Genomic DNA, 1,157 nt, shown 5'->3' with positions numbered 1-1,157 from the left:
GGGAGGGACTGGGAGCCAGACTGGGAGGGACTGGGTGGTACTGGGATGGACTGGGAGGGACTGGGAGGGACTGGGATGTACTGGGAGGCATACTGGGATGTACTGGGATCATACTGGGAGGGACTGGGATATACTGGGATGTATTGGGAGCCATACTGGGAGGGACTGGGAGGGACTGGAATGGACTGGGAGCCATACTGGGATGGACTGGGAGGCATACTGGGATATACTGGGATGTACTGGGAGGGACTGGGAGCCATACTGGGATGTACTGGGATCATACTGGATCATACTGGTGCCATACTGGTGCACACCAATCTGTACTGGTTTATACTGGTCCATACTGGTCCACATCGCTTGATACTGGCCCTTATACTGGTCCCATACTGGTCTGTATCGCTCCATACTGGTTTTTACTGGTCTATACTGGTCCATACCATCCCATACTGGTTTACACTGGCCGGCACTGGTTCATACCGGTTTATACTGGTTCATACTGGTTCATACTGGTTTATACTGGTTTATACTGGTTTCCACAGCCGCGGTGATTTGGGCTTGGAGCGCAACGGTGCGGTGACATTCAGGTCGGCGGCTCCGCCCACTTCCCCCTTAGCCCCGCCCCCTTCACCCAAACCACGCCCACTTTCCCACAGACCACGCCCCCTTCCGCATACGACCACGCCCCCTTTTCCTCTTGGCCACGCCCACCTCGCCTTAGCCCCGCCCTTTCTCTCAAATCCCACTCGCACATTGGCCACGCCCCTTTCCCCATAACCCCGCCCGTGTCCTAAGTAGCCCCGCCCCCTCCCATAGACCCGAGCTATACCCAAACCACGCCCACTTTCCCCGTAGACCACGCCCACTTCTTCACCTCGCCCCCTTGCTCCTGACCGCGCCTCCTCGCCTTAGCCCCGCCCTCTCCCTTGAACCCCATTGGCCACGCCCACTTCCAGACAACCCCGCCCGCTTCCTACGTAGCCCCGCCCACTCCCATAGAACCGCCCTTCCCTCTAACCACGCCCACTTTACCTTTAGCCCCGCCCTCCATTCTCACCCAGCCAATCCCTGCTTTCTCGTTAACCCCGCCCCTTCGCCAGAAACCCCGCCCACCTCCGGCATAGCCCCGCCCACTTTCCCCAACCAGCCCTCACCCCTTA

General features: G+C 58.9%; 1 protein-coding gene across 1 annotated transcript in view; it reads left to right on the top strand.

The window, feature by feature from the left end:
- Window positions 1-1,157, top strand: part of LOC122192052 (protein NDRG2-like) — a gene marked incomplete at its 3' end in the record, with an annotated part of 2,466 nt that overhangs the window by 665 nt on the left and 644 nt on the right. Inside the window, exon 2 of the mRNA XM_042892492.1 lies at window positions 540-584. Within this exon, the coding sequence (XP_042748426.1) occupies window positions 540-584 (45 nt within the window). The remainder of the gene's footprint in view (window positions 1-539; window positions 585-1,157) is intronic.

Source organism: Lagopus leucura, unplaced genomic scaffold, assembly GCF_019238085.1.
Source record: "Lagopus leucura isolate 7727_CA_CO unplaced genomic scaffold, USGS_WTPT01 34052-0_obj-0_obj, whole genome shotgun sequence".
NCBI classification, from domain to species: Eukaryota; Metazoa; Chordata; class Aves; order Galliformes; family Phasianidae; genus Lagopus; species Lagopus leucura.
This window is presented reverse-complemented; position numbering and strand designations above follow the sequence as displayed.